This window comes from Catharus ustulatus, chromosome 26, assembly GCF_009819885.2.
Source record: "Catharus ustulatus isolate bCatUst1 chromosome 26, bCatUst1.pri.v2, whole genome shotgun sequence".
NCBI lineage: Eukaryota > Metazoa > Chordata > Aves > Passeriformes > Turdidae > Catharus > Catharus ustulatus.
In genome coordinates, this window is record NC_046246.1 from 4,679,000 (window position 1) to 4,696,327 (window position 17,328).

At 41.4% G+C, this 17,328-nt stretch overlaps 1 protein-coding gene across 8 annotated transcripts in view; it reads right to left on the reverse strand.

The window, feature by feature from the left end:
* LOC117007448 (zinc finger MYM-type protein 4-like) overlaps positions 1-17,328 on the reverse strand; it is a 42,377-nt gene that overhangs the window by 12,132 nt on the left and 12,917 nt on the right. For 3 of the 8 annotated variants that reach the window (XM_033080649.2, XM_033080643.2, XM_033080645.2), the window contains 14 exons: positions 16,133-16,200; positions 15,396-15,566; positions 12,642-12,720; positions 11,677-11,929; positions 9,720-9,894; positions 8,484-8,696; positions 6,429-6,579; positions 5,654-5,769; positions 4,481-4,753; positions 3,872-4,022; positions 3,438-3,610; positions 3,191-3,341; positions 1,980-2,120; positions 1,646-1,683 (listed from right to left, as the gene is read on the reverse strand). In XM_033080649.2, coding sequence (XP_032936540.1) covers positions 1,646-1,683; positions 1,980-2,120; positions 3,191-3,341; positions 3,438-3,610; positions 3,872-4,022; positions 4,481-4,753; positions 5,654-5,769; positions 6,429-6,579; positions 8,484-8,696; positions 9,720-9,894; positions 11,677-11,929; positions 12,642-12,720; positions 15,396-15,566; positions 16,133-16,200 — 2,153 coding nt within the window. The remainder of the gene's footprint in view (positions 1-1,645; positions 1,684-1,979; positions 2,121-3,190; positions 3,342-3,437; positions 3,611-3,871; positions 4,023-4,480; positions 4,754-5,653; positions 5,770-6,428; positions 6,580-8,483; positions 8,697-9,719; positions 9,895-11,676; positions 11,930-12,641; positions 12,721-15,395; positions 15,567-16,132; positions 16,201-17,328) is intronic. The other 5 variants (XM_033080648.2, XM_033080650.2, XM_033080644.2 and 2 more) reach the window with 4 other exon arrangements.

Sequence of the window (17,328 nt, forward strand, 5' to 3'; positions counted from 1 at the left end):
AGGAATTATGTTAAGATACTTTTGATGACTAAAAGTCTGGCTGATACAGACACCGATAAAACTGAGTAAACTAATGTGAAACCACTGGAAACAAATAAATGTAAAAAATGAACACCAATGCTGGCAGCAGCAGTATCATTTCCTGATACACACAGACTGACTATTCATGCTTGCACAAATTCCATGTCCTGCTAACTGTAATTTTCAGTCATGCATTCAAATAACAGGATCTATTTCAAGAGGGAAAACTCATACTCTAATCCATAAGTGACACTCCAGCTAAAAGCAAAGCTGTCAGTCTTCCAGAACCTAAAGCTACATAAAAGCATTTCTCTATTTTAGAGAGCTGTAAGATGCTACACCACATACTCAGAGAGCTCAGGAAGAGGAACTCAGAGCTATCCCCAGGTAAGTGATGACAGTGGTTCCCCACAGCTCTGTTACCACACTGCCAGGGAGTGGGGAAGGAAAATGAAGCTGCAGGAGCTTGGTCACGTCAGCTCCAGCAGCTCAGGCTGGTCCCCTCCTCCCAGGCTGCTCCTTTTGTCATCCTTTCCCACTTCTGGGCACAAAAGGCAGCCTTGAGTTCAGCAGTCACACATTAATTACTTGGGAACCAGAGGCCTCAAGAGCTACAGTCTGATAGGTTTTCCCTTAAAACATCCAATCTGTCAGAGGACACAGTAGACTTTTGTGCCATTGTCTTAGGTTGCAATACAGGATGTGACCAAAAGTTTGTGTTCCATCACCAGCTATTAAACCAGCTGGGACAATGGTCTTTATTCCCAAAGGGGATCTCTCCTGTTAATGGGACAGACTTTATAAACCAGCTGGGGCAGTGATCCTGATCTCTGTGGGATATCTCCTGTTAATGGCACAGCTGTTAAACCAGCTGGGGCAGTGTTCTTTATCTTTGCACAGCCCATCCTCCCTCCAGGAGATCTCTCCTGTTCATGGCCACTGAGTCCCAGGGCATGGCTGATAAAATTCCATCATCCCATGGGGAGTTGCTCCAGCCAGGGGGAGGAGCCAAACATTTCCTACCAAGATAAAAACTGAGACTTGGAACATCAGAGCAGCCTTGCCCACTGGATCCCAGAGGAAAACCAGACCCTTGCACATCATCCCTGGAGCTTGGGAGGAAACTGCACCTTGTACAGGAGCACTGCTCCAACTGAGCCACATCTGTCACTGCAGGAGGATGCAGCCACCATGGGATGGGACTGCTGCCAACACCCTGCCTGACTGACGGCTGTCAGCTTGGATTCTGACTCTGGCAGGGCTTGGGTTTGTTCTTTGTAGTGCTGTATTTCTATTTTAATTTTCCTAGTAAAGAACTGTTATTCCTAATTCCCATATCTTTGCCTGAGAGCCCCTTGATTTCAAAATTGTAATAATTTGGAGGGAGGGGGTTTACATTCTCCATTTCAAAGAGAGGCTCCTGCCTTTCTTAGCAGACACCTGTCCTCCAAACCAGGACAACCATGCAAGTTCTATCCATTTTTAAAAAAGCATCTGCAAACTGTATGAACTTTAAATCCCAATTAAAAATTAGTTACAAAATGATGGTGTCAAATGCTTGTATACTTTACTTGCTATTGATACAATCTGGGCAAAACTGAGAAAAGTTTATTGTAAAACTTACATCTCCTATTGTTTTTGCTGTCACAGTAGGGACTGCACCTGTGAAGGAAAAAACCATACAATAACATGTCTACTTATCATCAAGAACCATAATCCATACTCTGCCAAGGTCAAGAAAAAGAATTCCAATTAAAACTCATTCCCTGATGTATGTACATAAATTTAAGTCATTATTTATACCTAGATAAAGGAAGGACAAACGCAATCATCTGCACTGATGTGAAGCATAATGAAGAAGTGGCCGCTGTTCTCAGTAAAAAATAAAATCCCTGAGCAAATATAAATGTTCAGGAATAGAGATGTAAAAGTACAGGCATCGTAGTCAGCTGCCTTACCCTGTAAAACATTGTTGGAGTTAACAGTAGGCTGGGCAGCTGGGGTGCTTGCAAGGGACACCACGTTTGCTATGACAGGGGTTGAGTCCTTTCTTAAAGAAGGAGGGCCTGAGGAGGAGGCTGGTGCCATGGAAAGGTTTGCTGGACACAGTAGACAGAAGAAAATGAGAATAAGCAGTAAGATAATCGAGGAAAAAAAGCATTTCTGAAACAACACCCACCCTTCAGATCTGTCTCCAGATGAAAGAGGCTGCTGTGTGAGAAGGGGATGTAGGTGTCAAGCTGCAGCTTTTCAGTTTGAACAGGAGCTGGTTCCACAAGCAAATCAAGAAAGAAGGGAAGAGAGCTCCCACCAATGCAAGCAGCAGATGTGCACCAAATTGAAACAATGTGCACCAAGCTGAACATGGCCTGGTGCACACTAAAAACTTCCAGTTAGTATTTTATTGGTTTTGGGGACCTTACTCTTGCAGCCACCATCACTCAGTGGGAAATTATGCCCCTCTTTAGGATCAGTGACATTCCTGCCTTTTATTTCCCTTTCTCTTCCTGTATTTGTGAGCCTTTCAACCCTTTGTGTCTCATTCCCTAGAGAAACTCATAGTTCCTATTCATGTGGGCTTCATTCCTACCCTCATTCCCATTCCACCTGCTCAGGGAAACAGCTACAGCCCTTGTTAACCTTGGGATTGATACTTCCCAAGAATCAACACTTAATGACACAGAAATGGGAACTCTTCATATGCCTACAGACTGCACAGAAGTGGTTGGTTTAAGTGCATACATAGGAGTCTGCATTTAAAACCATTGTCTACAAATTTCACCACTTGATTGTTAAAAGAATATTAACATTGTACCATATCTTTTAGGTGTTATGAAAACAAGCTAGATATTTAATAAGTCTGCACTAGATATCAGTACATTTTACCCAAAAGAAACAGGACTTCGTTTCATAAAAGTGACTGAAAGCAAGTGTTTTTGCTTGATCTTCTTTAAAATTTGTTTGGCACACGAAGTAATTGCATCTCACACCTACAGAAGTTTGAAACGTCTCAAGTAAGAGCAATCCAAACCAAAGACCACTCAACAGCAACAGACAAGCTCCCCAGGAGAAGACAGATCTTAAAGAGCTCACTAAGGTGAGTTTGCAGACAAACATCCATCTCCCTACCCCACACATCAAAGGCAACACAATCCCCAGCCTGCTTTACCTGTGTTGTTTGGGAGTGGAGGGTCAGAAGCACCTTGCTGTTTACAGAATGACAGAATACAAAGCAGATTGCAAAAATGCTTCATCTCCCCTTGCCACTTGATGGACTCGCAGAGTTTACCTTGTCTCTTACAACCATCACACTTTGCCATCTAGGAAAAGAGAGGGAGGGAGACATTGAACACACCTGGAAACACCAACAAGGAGTGTATGCATAAAAACCTAGAGGATGTGACAATATTTCTTACCTGGTAAAACAAAACTGTGAATTTAGACATGCATTCTTCTGAGCAAAAATCCTCTGTTTTCCCTGCAAAGTGATTCTGGACCAGTTTGGGGGAAGTCTGTAAACAGTAACTGCACATTTTACAGTGGGTTCCCCAGCGCTTTGACAGGTCGTGTTTATAGAGTAGTTTACAAACTAAAAGAAAACAGCAAAAACATTCTTTAATACCAATATGACAATCCCTCAGCACTCCTAATTCCTCTATTTAGTGATGTCTGTAATAATTCATTGAAACATACCATTAAAATTAAAAGTGTGAACAGGGTTCTATGTTCCTAAACCTAAAAACCAGATTCCTAAATTACAAATATTAGATTTATTTCAGTATTACTGATAATTTTAAGTCCAAATACTTGTGAGTTGATTTCTCTGAGACAGGGTTTTGCCCTTTCTTACCTTCACTACAGAATGTTCTATCTATGCTTGAGACTCTCACTGTCTCCTTGATAATTTTCTCAAACCTGCAGTATTCACACACAGCCGTCATATTGCTCTTCTTCTTATAATCGTCACAGCAGTTCTTCCCACAGAACTGGAACATTTTACCCTGCAACACAGCCAGGATGTTTTGGTTTCAGTGTTTGAATGAGTCACATCCCAGATAATATATTTAAATTGTTAATAAAAAGGCAAAAGAGTATTTATACCCTTAGAAATCAGCAACAGAGCACTGGCAAATGAGCCTCCCCATTTAGTTTTATAACCAAACAAAATTTCCTGCAGAAAGCCCTCACCAATGTGCTTTGGCCTTGGATTAAAAGGAACCCCTGGATCCAAGAGACAGGGATGTGTTTATTTTTTTGGAGCTCTTTTTTTTCTCTTTTTAAGATCACAGAGCTAGTATCAGTATTAATTTGATATTGGTTAAACCAAATCTGTTTCAAAACCTTCCACAGCAGGTCTTTACAAGCAACAAAGCATTACTGACAGACCAGTGCATATAAACTGCAATTGTTTGGGTTTCTGATGTGAAAAAAGAGCTTTGAGAGCCCTGATCTTTATTACCTTGTAGTCAAGCAGTTCTGGTTTGGTGGCAAATGATCTGTTACAGTGCTGACACTTGATTTTCACAACAGAGCGGGTAAAGGTGACCTGCTGGCACTGGGCAGCCAACCTCTGGAGCCCTGCTGCAGCTGAGGTGCTCGTGGAGCTGGGGGACACAGTGGAGGTGGTGACACTGGCTGAGACCACTGTCCCCGAGGGGATGCTCACAATGACCTGGCCCTGAGACAGGGGCACCACCGAGGAGTTGGGTCCTGCAGGCTTGTTGAACAGATTCTGTGGGAAAGCAAAGAGACAGGCTTTACTTTTGTCTGGGGTTACAATACAGGGTGTGATCAAAGGTGTCTGTTCTATCACCATCTGTTGAGGGTGGGGGGGTGAGCCTTATCTCCCTGGGAGATATTTTGCTAATGGGCATCCATTGAAACCAGCTGGGGCAGTGTTCTTTATCTCATGGGATATCTCCTGTTCATGGCCATGGTTTATAAACCAGCTGGGGCAGTGTTCTTTATCTTTTCACAACCCATCCTTCCTCCAGCCAGTCATTTTCTGCCCATGGCCATTGAGTCCCACTGTGGCACTGATAAAATTACTGCATCCCATTGGGAGTTGCTCCAGCCAGGGGGAAGAGCCCAACATTTCTTACCAAGATAAAAACAGAGGTTTTGGGACACTAAGGGAGCCCTTTCTCCACTGGACTCCAGAGGGAAACGGGATTGCTCCACATCACCACTGGAGCTTGGGAGGAAACTGCACCTTGTACAGGAGCACTGCTCCAACTGAGCCACATCTGTCACTGCAGGAGGATGCAGCCACCATGGGATGGGACTGCTGCCAACACCCTGCCTGACTGACGGCTGTCAGGTTGTACTCTGACTGTGTCAGGGTTTGGGGTTTGTTCTTTGTAGTGCTGTATTTCTATTTTAATTTCCCTAGTAAAGAACTGTTATTCCTATTCCCATATCTTTGCCTGAGAGCCGCTTGATTTCAAAATTATAATAATTGGAGGGAGGGGATTTACATTCTCCATTTTAAAGAGAGGCTCCTGCCTTTCTTAGCAGACACCTGTCCTCCAAACTAGGACAACTTTACAGGGTTACACCTTGCACCTGGGTATTTCCACCATCAATTTAGCATTCTGTTAATTCAGCTGAGAAGAAATTCTAGATGTCACACCTGGAAAGCTGCTACACAATTGTAGCTGCAAAAATTGCGTATGCTCCCATCTGACATAGCCAAGTGATACTGAGGGTTTGCTGAGGTTTTACAGCTGTTGCACTGAACTTGAACACCTGAGGGTGAAACAGAGAAGAAAAAGTGATTTATGCAACATCAAGTTGTATTGCAGCTAATTTTGCTTTGTGCATACAAAAACAGAGTCTCAATGATGAGCCAAGGCACAGACAGAAGCCCGAGACGACGTTTCCACAGATTCAGAAGCAGACACCGCAGCTGCTGTGCCTGCTGCTTGCCAGAAATTTAATTAATCTCCCAGTATCTCTAGGATGTCAGTAAGCATTTTTCTATTTCCACATGAAAAATAGCTGAAAATGTTTGCCTAGCTCCATGCAACATTGGGCAGAGGTAATAAAGCTGATCACCCCAGGGAACAAGGGCCAGAAGAGTCCCAGCAGTGGCATGGCACCCATGTCCACACATGAGGTTTGTCTAGCTGGGAAACCCATCAGCTGCACTTGCAAGAGCAAAAAAACAGATTTAAGATTGGTTATCATGTGGAAGCTCCCCAAAACCAAAACTGAAATAGCTGTACTCTCACTGCTATGTTTATCTACAACAGCATCCCTTTTCATTCCCATCTCTGCATTTCACTTTAAAAAAAAGCCACCTCCCCCCCAAAAAATTAATATCAGCCTTAACTTTCAAGACAAATAAAATTGAGATATAGGTCACATGAAATTAGGTTTCTATGGAAGTAAAAGGATAAGCTTACCTGAAGAAGTGACCATTTTTACTCTGTATGCTGACAAACAGTTAACAGAACAAAACAGTTCCATCTTCCCCAAGTTATTAGCACTCTCCACCATCTCAGCTGAAGATCTCAGAGATTTACACAGTGTGCAGGGTGTAATTTTAGCTGACTTCTGTGGAAACACAGAAATTAGTTTTTCATTTCAAACTTGGCATTTTTTATTACCCTGGAAATTGTTTCTAATATATAAAATGTGCCAATGTGCTTGAAACAGCACTTGTTTTACAGTTGTGTTATTTATGGTGCAGGTTCAGTGATTTGAGCTCTGATTTGAGCACCTTCTCAGGCCACTTTAACCAGTACCAGGCTGTCTGGTACTGCAAACATTCCTAAAGCTTGTACTAATGCAGCTTCCAACATCTTGCTGAGGATTGACATTTTGCTTGTGGTTTTTAATGCATCAGCTGTGTAAGTAAACAATATTCCCACTAAAGACATGAGGAAACAAGGAAAAGGGAGAAGCAAGTCCCCTGAAAATGTTTGGTAGCAAAATGGGAAAGAGATCCATCTGCTAGTAATAATCACAGTCTTCAGAGTGTGGTCTACAAACTTCTTTTGAAGAGAGATACAGGAAAAAGCTTGAGTTTCATAGACACATTTTCTGTGTTTAAGGTTTTTTTAAGGTCTTTAAGTTTGGAAAAAACTTCGAGAATTAGTGCAACAAATTATTTTAGTATGACTTAAAAATGCACTTTGTTCTATCATCAGCTATTCCATCTCTGCACAGCACAGAACAGAGTATAAGTTTTTAGGGATTTAAAACCACCCACAAACCTCCAGAAACTATCAGAATATACCTGACAATCGAGCAGAATGCTGAATTGTTTAAAAATCAATTAAAATAGATTTGACTTAAACTTATAAGCTTTGAACACACTGTATTTTCAAGAGAACTATCACATATGGGCTTTTGATGGGTGATATAAAAGCAGCATGAAAATGTTTCCAGCTTATTTAATTTTATTTCCAGATTTCTTTCAGAGGACAACTAAGGTAATTTTCTGGATGAAATACATTTACCATTTTTTTTTTTTTTTAAATCCATTAGGCCTTCCTTGACCTAAGTGGCCTGGATAACGGGATAGCAAAGTCAAGTCACAAAATGAAGTTCCATTCTTATACCAGAGAGCAATTTCTTCTAAAGTAATTACATTAGAATAAATAATTCAAAAATAATTGAGTTATTACAATAAATTATGGTTCTCTTTAATGCTCAGGTCTTCAGTAATCAAAAATAAATACGAAAAGTTTAAAAGTTAAAATCATAATTATCAATTAATTATTACTTTTCCTCTCCACTTTATTCAAAGGCCAAATTTAATAAAGAATACTCTTTAAGGAGCATCTCAAGGCTGAAAACATTCACAGGGGCAGCTGCTGGGGGTGTCCCATTGTGTCTTCTCCCACACTGGAATTCCCTGATAGCTGCTCCAGTGATGAGGAAAAAACAGAGCAACATGTCTGGGCAAAGATTAAGCAGCAAATGATCATCCTTGGAAATGTTCAAAACCCACTTTGACCCTTTGGGATATGGTTAAGTGGGCATTGGGGCATTTGGCTGAAGGTTGGACTTGATGATCTTGGAGGGCTTTTCCAACCTTTATGATTCTGTTATTCTTGAAATTATCAAAGCAGTTACCTTAGACAATACAGTAACTGAAACTATCAACCAGTAAACTGGGTGTTTCTTAAAATATCAAAAATCTAATAAAAAATTAGTTGGATTCTATTTTTAGTATTTTCTCCAAATACAGAATCAAGGAATCCCAGAATGTTTTGGGTTGGAAGGGACCTTAAAGCCCATCCTGTCCCACTCCCTGCCATGGGCAGGGACACTTCCACTATCCCAGATTGCTTCAAGCCCCATCCAACCTGGCCTTGGACACTTCCAGGGGCAAACAGAGCTTCTCAGAGCAGCCTGTGCCAGGGCCTGCTCACCCTTATAGGGAACAATTCCTTCCCAATATCCCACCTGGCAGTGGGAATCCATTCCCCCTTGTCCCATCACATGTATACCTGCTTGAAAGCTGTCACACATACGGAACTGCAGAACTTTTTGGACTGTCCCTCTATCTGCAGCACATGACACTGGCCAGAGCCACTGTAGCAGTATCCTCCACAATATTCACAGCAGTTCATGGTCAGGTTGTTGGCTGAGCGGAACTGGGAGAAGCAGGCATCACTGCAGAGCTTGTGCACCACGTTCTGGTAATTCACCTCATGCCTGATCTGGAAGAAAAGGAATAGATAGCAAAGAGAGAAAGAATACAGTAATTTCACAATTATAAGCTGCATGTCCAGGTGTTGGCAACTGTCTGGGGTTACAAGACAGAGTGTGATCAAAGGTATCTGTTCTATCAGCATCTGTTGAGGGTGGGGCAGTGATCCTGATCTCTGTGGGAGATATTCTGCTAATGGGCATCCATTGAAACCAGCTGGGGCAGTGTTCTTTATCTCATGGGATATCTCCTGTTCATGGCCATGGTTTATAAACCAGCTGGGGCAGTGTTCTTTATCTTTTCACAAGCCATCCTTCCTCCAGCCAGTCATTTTCTGCTCATGGCCATTGAGTCCCACTGTGGCACTGATAAAATTACTGCATCCCATTGGGAGTTGCTCCAGCCAGGGGGAAGAGCCCAACATTTCTTACCAAGATAAAAACAGAGGTTTTGGGACACTAAGGGAGTCCCTTTCTCCACTGGACTCCAGAGGGAAACGGGATTGCTCCACATCCCCACTGGAGCTTGGGAGGAAACTGCACCTTGTACAGGAGCACTGCTCCAGCTGAGCCACATCTGTCACTGCAGGAGGATGCAGCCACCATGGGATGGGACTGCTGCCAACACCCTGCCTGACTGACGGCTGTCAGGCTGTACTCTGACTCTGGCAGGGGTTGGGTTTGTTTCTTTGTAGTGCTGTATTTCTATTTTAATTTCCCTAGTAAAGAACTGTTATTCCTAATTCCCATATCTTTGCCTGAGAGCCCCTTGATTTCAAAATTATAATAATTGGAGGGAGGGGGTTTACATTCTCTATTTCAAAGAGAAGCTCCTGCCTTTCTTAGCAGACACCTGTCCTCCAAACTAGGACAATGTATTGGCTGCACCTGATTGCAAGCCGCACTTCCGGGTGTGGACCGAAGTTTTAGTCAAAATGGTGCGGCTTATAATCGTGAAATTACTGTATGTATCATCTCTGAGCCAGCAAGTTGTGCTGAGCTAGAGAAATTCAAATGAGGAAACTGGCAATTACCACTGCATTCTTCTGGCACATGCTGCACTTGCTGGAAATGCTGTTGGTGTGGATAGTGACAATGGGTTTCCTTTTCAGTTCATATGTGGACAGACAAGATTGGCTGCAGAAATCCTTACTGGAGTCTGTGTTGTCAAACTGGGCAGTGATTACATCCTTTGGATTTAGAATTTCTCTATGGAAAAAGAAAAACAAACACAGAGGTAAAGGATTAATGTTGGTTTCATGTCAACTTGCTGTTCTTGCTTATTCTGGAGACTAAACATCCTCCAGGAGAGGGTGGATTAATTTCATTTAAACCTTTATTTTTTGCTATGTCTCTGACTTAATTTTTGCTTTCCTATTAAGAAAACAAGAAAGGTACAATTCTTAAGTAGGTATTTTATGAAACATTTTGTACCTGGTCTTAGGAGTGACCTATAAAAAGAACAAGCACTAGCACTGAATATTTTCTAAAGGAACTTGGAGAAAGTAAATGTGTTGCACAGTCTTTATTAACAAAAAATTTACAAAGCAGGATATATTGAATAATTCCTTGTAGCAAATAAGGGGGTAGGGAAAAAGCGAAAAATGAAAGTCCACAATTTCAAATCACCATTAGTTCAGTCCACCATGGTCTGATGAGTTTCTAAACTTTCTTATCTCCCATCCAGAATTTTATTTATTTGTTGCTGGATTTAACACACTGAACTTTCTCCTTATTTCTTCCCTCTTTCAAAACAGTCCTTCACAGAAAAGTTTCAAAGCCCTGAAGTCAGAAAAGTAGGAGAAAATTCTTATATAAGCTTCTTGCTTGGAAGGATGCCTCCTTCTCACTTGTCCTGTCAGACATAACCCATTTTTTAACAGAATAAATATAAATTACAGCCAAGACTTTTAAACTTTGTTACAAGGCCTTTTCACACTAAGGCAGCAAGTGAAAAGAATAATTAATTGAAGCCTCAAGTTTAAGTTCAGTTGGCCTTGTAAAAAAAAAATTGAAGTAATAAATTTGTTGTTGAAGTAATGATGCACAAAGCAGCATTCCTCTGGTAAAGTAACTTTCATAAGTAAAAATAATAGATATGAACAATTCTCTATAAACAGACTGTAGCACAATCAGCCTGGAAATTCTTTACCTGGAGTGAATGCATAGCAATGACATTTTAGAGCCAGCTACAATTTTGCTAATTTGGACATAATACAAATGAACAAAAAAAATATAACAATAAAAATGTTTTTAGAGCTGAAGATTTGTGACTGTATATCCAGCAGGACTGTGGAAAATTTAGATATTCTCTAAATTATTTTGTCCAAATAGGCTCAAAAAAGCCCAGTTTCACCTTTCCAGTCTGGGCCTAGGCAGAAAGTAACTGATTTGGGTGCTGAAACTCCCATTACCTAAAAAGCTAAATTCTTATTAAATTTAATGTGTCTACATGTTAAGAAAGCAGCAGTGATATAGTTTGAAAATCACAATGGAGCTTAAATTAAAAGTTAATTTTGTTTTAAAATCTAAGGAAATATTCTGCCTTGAATATGTTAACTTACCCAGTGCTTTACTTTATTTTAGGGATTCACAAATCTCTTTTTCTCTAGAAGAAGTAAAGCATAAAATACTCTCTGAAAATCTACTCTTGTTAGTAATTTTGAGAGTGCAATGACATTTTGAGATGGCAGGAAGATGCGAGACCTTGTGAAATACAGTTTTTCATATTTGGCTCATTTAAATCAAAAAAAGAGAAGATGCATTCTGCACCACAGTGGCTTTTAAATCCATGTGTATGTAAAAGCCAATTAAGGAAATGGGACTGCAAGCAGACAGACCAATTAACAAGGAACAGAATCAGCCACCAAGTTCTGAAGTGAAGCATAAGAGGCGCAGCGCTACCGACACAGCGAGGAGCACAAGAAAAGCCTTTCATTATCTGCTGGAATATCAATTATTAGCAGAAAAAAAATGAAAGCACTGTCCTACTTTGAGCAGCTTGAGCAGGTTTTCTTGGTAGAAGCTGGTGGGCGAGAAGCTGGAATGGTGTATCCAGTGAGGCACAGTGTGGAGCAGAAGAGCTGGGTTGAGCCTTTCCTCTGGTAGGCAGTTTGTCCCTTCTGCAGGATTTTTTTACAGCCAGAACAGGAAACCCGAACAGCTGTGCTTGGAACTGAGGGTAGCATTTTACTCATGCCAGAGGATGCCACAGCAGGCTGGAAACCTGATGACAGCTGTGGAACTAAAAAAAAAACACACAGAGAAAACACAGAGTAAGTGTTACAGATCTATTACACAGAATGCACTGATGTGCAGGGGAGAGCACAAAGCTCATGGCTTTATTTGGGTTGTCAGGGTCTAGAGGAGAATCAAATAGCAGATGAACTCTCCATAAATACATGCCCTGTGCTGGTTTTCTGCATAGCAGATTTTTATAACTACTCTGAAGATGGAGAACGCGCTTTTAATATCCATTTCATGGAATCATAGAATGGTTTAGGTGGGAAGGGACTTTAGAGATCATCCCATTCCAGCCCCTGCCATAGAGAGCCACCTTCCACTATCCCAGGTTGCTCCAAACCCCAGTGCCCAACCTGGCCTTGGACACTTCCAAGGAGGAGGGAGCAGCCACAACTGCTCTGGGCAATCTGTGCCAGGGCCTCTCCACCCTCACAGGCAACAATTGTTTTCTAAGACCTAATCTAAACCTGCCCTCCTTCAGCTTAAGACTATTTAACATATTCAGCTCTCCTATGCATTTCACATTCAATTCTTCTATGCCTCAAAACCATAATTATTTTATAATCTCAATTTCATTCTCTCTAAACCAAACTAGTTCTTCATTCCTACTGGGATCAGACACAGCAAACGAAATGCAGAGTGACCTGCAAGACTATTTGCAAAGGTGACACATTTTACAGATTTAAATGAAATTAGCCTTTCTTATTCCTTACCAAGAGGACTGCCACTGACTGAAAATACAGCACTGATTTTTAGCTCCCCTTCCTGAGATTTTGGCTGTTGGCCGTACTCCTGAAACAAAGGGAAAGGAAAAGAAGAACAAATACACACATGTAATAACAGGTTACATGATTCCATTCTTTCACAATGCTGCATTGAACCTCAGGGAAGAGTGGGTGTCCTAAACCTGCTCCAAAGGCTGGGTGACAAGTGAGCACCACACACAGCTCCTGCTCAGAGCTCCACAGCAAACCACATCTGGGGGGGCACAAATGGACAGGTGGGGCTGCCTGGTGCATCCCCCTCTCCAGCTGCACTCCAACACACCTCAGAATTCTGCCAAAGCTTAAGGAAATCCCTGCTTTCCATTCAAACTTTCCAGCTGGAAGTGCCACTGCTCTGGGAAAGAAGATTTATCTTCACATAAAGGAGGATAGCAATGAAATAAAGCCGGGGAGCAATCTGTATTAACCAGCAGTCAGGACCTTGGAGCAGCCTTGAAGCTTTGCAGCAGACCAAGGCTGGCACCAGCAGGGCCAGACCATCACAGTCCCAGCTCCAGCACAAAGGGAATCACCTCACATTTGGTAGGGGCTGAGAAAAGCCCTGGACAGCTGCTGGTGGAATAGCTGACATGCTATAAATGACTGGCTTAGTCCCCAGCAGCTATTCACACTGACACCACGCTTCCTGCCCCTGCTCTCCCTGGAAATCTGAGCCAGAAAGCAGCTTGGAACACTCCACATGTAAATCTTAATAGGCTGAACAGCATAATCTCTTGGAACTACAGAGATGATAAGATTTAGCCTACTTACAGTCGTTTGGGAGTAGTGAGGCATGATGTCATGTTATGACTGAGCTAAATGCACTGCTGCTGCCTGGCTGCCAGGGAAACCAATTCAGAATCCCTGAGCAAAAGGAAGCTCTCCCTTCCCAGTGGCAGTGAGATCCTCCCCTAGCTTCTGCCAGCTCCCAAAATCCCACAACAACCTCCACTGAGCACGTGCTCAAACTGAGCACTCCTCTCACTCCTGTGGGAAAATTGGAAGTTTCTATACTAGACAACCAAACTATTTCTCAACATGTTTCCCAGGAGACAGGCAGTGGTATTTCTTGATCATGTGAACCATCAGACTGGAACAATGAAATCTCAGGTAGAGAAGCTCTAAGCTGGGTATGGGCATGCTATGATGAGATTCTTAAGCATCATTTTCATCATTATTATTTAAAAATTAATAATTTGCAGACATACAGTTTTTAAAGCATTTTAACTGCAATTGTATCCTTAAGCAAGAGTAGGAAAAGAAATGGAGGCAAATCCTGACATCAACTGTGCATGATCAAGCAGTTTAACAGCAGCATAACAGTGCTGAAAGCCAAAAACCTTCAGCTCCAACTATTGGTTACAGCAAGAAATGCTCTTATCTTTCAGGAAATGTATTTTAAAAAATCAATAAAATCCCCCCCATAGTAATTCCAATCTAAAGCAAAACAAAATTAACTCAGTTCTCCTACTTTTCCAGTATCAGGCAGAGTTGATAATCACAGGATTTTACTCCAGGAAGGAATATTTTGAACCATACGATATTTTGACATTTAAATTCTTCAAGTCTTCATTTTTACTTATTAATATGATCTTTGATAACCACAGACATCTCTCCTTGCATTCCACACAAATCCACACAGCAGATGCCATCTTGGGAGGACAAAAGAAGAGACAGATTTAACTAATCTACACGTGGTTTGACATTCTATAGGTTCAAGGAAAAATAAACCCAAACAATCCCACAGAGACTGAACACATCAGAAGGACAGTAAAATCTGAAGTTGCAAATATTTTACTTATTAAATTGAGGGTATTATGGGAAAAGAAGAGGAAGTGCTGAGAAGACAGACCCAGAGAGCAGAGGACAAAGACTGATGCTAAAAACTAACACCTGCACAGGAACACCAACACTCCCATGTCAGTGCAAAGGGATGCATCACTTTGGGAAGTTTTGCACACCTTGAACATAAAAAGTCTGACAGATAACCCAGATATGAGCAGTGAGCAGACAGGAATTGCAGCACAGCTCATTTCCCTGGTGTCACACAGCAAACCAGTGGCACAGAGATTGGCTGCAGCTCAGCAATCCTGGCCCCAGCACTGCTCAATCCATAGGTCAGACCTTCTCCAGGTGACAATTACTGAATTTTTCCTGTATCACCATAAAAAGTGTCAGTCTTGAATGAGAAAGCCACTTTAACACTTAATACTTAAATTGACTTCACTGATGTGTAGGTACTTAAATATTTTGCTAAGACCTTTAAGTGTTAATTTAAATCAAGAACAAACTACTGTGTTTGCAAAGGTAACTTTTAAGAAGGGAGTAGCAGCAATAGCACTGTTTTAATTTATATCTCTAATTATGTCTACTCTTAAATTATTTAACAAAATGTGATTTACAGTTTATTTCCTAGTTAGATAAAGTATCTATGTTGGCACAGATTTAGTTACAGTACTTAGTTTAGAGCACCTGGCTTTGTTTCTAACTGAAAAGAAAAACATTTTCAGAGACAAGGTAACAAGACATCAAAAAGTTGAAAGGGGGGTAGGTTTCATAGTAGTGTAAGAGGGAAAAATCCTTCTACTAAACTATGTTCTTCAAGTTAAATTTCGGTCAACAAACCAAATAAACTGCTGAATTTATGTTCAGCTTAAGCGGTCAGCTGTCAGACCAAAATGAGAAATGCAATGGGAAACTTACCTCAGAAATAACAGGTTCATCTTTAATTTTGTCTAACAGTCCCTGCTGTGGGGCCATAGCTTTAGCATATTCGTCATCCAAAGGCTCCTTCTTAATTCTAATATTTGGTGCAAAGGAATTCCCCAGCTCTTGTCCAATAGATTCCTTACTAGAAAATAGGTAGCTAGACTCCTGAAACAATAATATGAAAAAGAATTCACCCTCCTGCATCTGCCATGAGGAGTTGGGCTGCTGCCAAGGGGAGTTTGTGCTGCAGACCAAGAGATTTGGGTCCTGCCAAGGTGGGAGAAATGCTGGGCAGCAGCTGCTGCCTCAACCTCCCTGCAGCCCCCTCTCTCATCCCACCCCCAATGCTTTCCACTCCTGTGGCCAAAGCAGAAGACACCCAGCTCTGTAAGTTGGTTGTTTGGGAGTGTCTCCTGTGGATACAGCTGTTCCCTGGCTCATGTGGAAAAAAGGCAGCAGGTCAGGTGGATGCATCCAGCTGTAGGTTCGGCTCACCGGTCACTCCAACCATGCTGAACAGGAAAGTGGCTACCGAAAGAATCCTCAATCCAAACAGAGGGTCAGGAAAATTTTACAAAATTATATGGACTGTTTAAGTAGTAAAGATGCCTAAGAGTCAGAAGATCAGTTTCCTTAACACTCAAATTTACACTCAAATACAAAATACGTATTTTGAATTATTCCAGCATATCGCTGCACTTGCAAAAGTGGTTGAAAGATCTATAGCTTACCCTGAAGTTAGTTTCTGGAGTTTGTGGCACTAACTGCGTCCGTAATGTTTCTTCTACTTGATTATGAACTGAGGAAAACATATACATTAAATAGAAATGAATACAGGTTCCAATGCATTTCCTTTAAAACTATCAGAGTCTCATCCTGCTCCCCAACCCCAGTGTCTGACAGCACCTCACCACTTTAACCTGCTCCCTTTCTCCTCCCTGTAGGTAAGGTGGTAATCCCTAAAGAGAATTGATTATTTTTTAATTATTCTATTGGATCGTTATTTTCCCATTCCGGCAAAATAGTTGCAAACTTCCGACGCAAATTTTTCATTGAGAATTTTCCACACCCCAGCAGGTTCTGAACTCTCCTGTTTTGACATTTAAATCAGGAAATACTTTTCAGAGCAACATCTTCCAGCTTTTTCTTTGCTGTTCTGATCTTTTGCCTTTTCCCCTCTTCTCAGGAAACAGCATCTTCTGCTTTTTTAGAATGTATCATTTAAAACCTTTGGATTTGCCTAGATACTGGATGCTACCATGAACATTTATCATTCTTATTTTAACTACTGACTACTTTATCTGATCTCTTAATTGTAGATATTTACAGCTTTCTGAAATACATCTTATGTACAGAAATATTCTTCCTTTGACTTCTAACTGAAGGTAAAAGTAGAGATCCATCTGTAATTTTTCTTTATTTTAAAAAGTATCTTTATTGCTTCTCTATCACTGATGCCACCTGAAGCATTGATTCTAAGATGCTGTTGCTGAACATGTAAAGTTTAAACCTCAACTGTAAGCTGTGAATGAGAACAAGCATCCCTCACATGCTGGCTCACCCTCCCCCTGCTGAATGAGATTAAATCCTGTGTTCCTGCTTGGTTATTCTTAACTCCTTCATTCACTGTTCTGCTGTAACTTTCAGAGCTTGGGAAGTCAAAAATAAGTGTGTGGGCAGCAAGATTATGGTAACTGTCAAATGAGAAAGGGATTTTAGGCATCTTTGGTTCTCTCCATGTTGGCTGAAGTCCAAGACAAGTATTTGAGGAAGAAGGGGAGCAGCCTCCAGGGAAAAGCAGATTTCAAGCTATGTTCTGGCTTAGTTCCTGCAGACACTAACTCCTTTCTAGCAAGCCTTTCCCTGATACTACCAAATCCACTCTGCTTTAAAAGCCTAGGCATTAGTGAAGAATTGGTGCTTCACT